The 1,194-nt window shown below is 31.2% G+C and overlaps 1 protein-coding gene across 1 annotated transcript in view; it reads right to left on the bottom strand.

Moving 5' to 3' along the window:
* LOC107571631 (golgin subfamily A member 2) overlaps positions 1 to 1,194 on the bottom strand; it is a 29,437-nt gene that overhangs the window by 8,319 nt on the left and 19,924 nt on the right. Inside the window, exon 7 of the mRNA XM_016257963.1 lies at positions 8 to 97. Coding sequence (XP_016113449.1) covers positions 8 to 97 — 90 coding nt within the window. The remainder of the gene's footprint in view (positions 1 to 7; positions 98 to 1,194) is intronic.

The raw sequence follows: 1,194 nt of genomic DNA, 5'->3' as shown, positions 1-1,194 counted from the left end.
CGTCTCTGTGTGAGGTGTTCAGAGCCGAGCTGTTTAGCAGCTCCTGCACCTCAGTCTTCAGCTCATCGTTATCTCTAGCCAGCTGGTTCAGTTTCTCCTGCAGGAGGCAGTAATGCAGCATATTTACACCTCGACAACTTACTGGAGGCGCTGATACTCATTTCACATGCAGAGATATTGTCCAATCACAACACAGCTAATTTACATGCGTTTCTTTAAGTGTTGGCACAAAACTGAAATTCTAACTTCAATACAAGACCTTGAAAATTATTGATATTTGATACCATTTACCACAGGAAGAAATTGCCACAACATTAAGAACATAAAATTTGAAGAGCGTCTAACTTAATTTACTTTTGACCACAGTCACAGCATTTTATTATTAACTGAAACACTCCTGTCTGAAAGCTCTGAGCGGATTATGTAGTAAAAGTAATAATAATAATAATAATATTTTTAAAGCAGAAATATATTACTGTTACTGTTTACAATGAAAAGTATATTATTTTACTTTATTAAAATGTTTACTATATTTTAGACTAATAATTATTAAAAATTTTATTTCACAAGAGTAATTAATTATTCATTATTTTTACTTTTGTAGCAGGATTTTATAATTAATGAGTAATGCTTTAATGTCTTCATTTGCAAGAGTTAAACCCTTGATTCAATATATTAATGAAATTATATTATCTAATAATTACACAAATAAATGTGAATTGAATTTATACTAAAACACAGATTCAGCAAAGAACACAAAATCTCCCCCTTGAGATTTTAAGTTAATATTTCATAATAATATTATTTAATGAAACGTTCACGGTTCTCTGATGTTGGTTAATGGTCACATGACATGCAAGTTTTTAACAAAATTATTAAATTTTTGTAGTTGGATTTAATAATTAATAATGACTTGAACCCTTGAGCGTTTATTTTGCAAATGTGAAAAGGCGTAACTGGTGCACAGTGCGTTCCCAAATGCACATTAAAGTCACATGCATTGACTGAACTCAGAGATGCTGAAATCACAGGATCATGAGCTGATCGTGTATAAAAACAACATAACAGACTATATAGTCTTTAACTAAAATGCACACTCTGGGGTGTATCAACTTGATATCAGAGAAAAGATCGAGTGATCTCAGATGGAAAAAATGAGTTTCCAATATATAAAATTGATATGCATAAAAACTC

Source organism: Sinocyclocheilus grahami, unplaced genomic scaffold, assembly GCF_001515645.1.
Source record: "Sinocyclocheilus grahami isolate Dianchi unplaced genomic scaffold, SAMN03320097.WGS_v1.1 scaffold1623.1, whole genome shotgun sequence".
In the NCBI taxonomy this organism is placed as follows: domain Eukaryota; kingdom Metazoa; phylum Chordata; class Actinopteri; order Cypriniformes; family Cyprinidae; genus Sinocyclocheilus; species Sinocyclocheilus grahami.
This window is presented reverse-complemented; position numbering and strand designations above follow the sequence as displayed.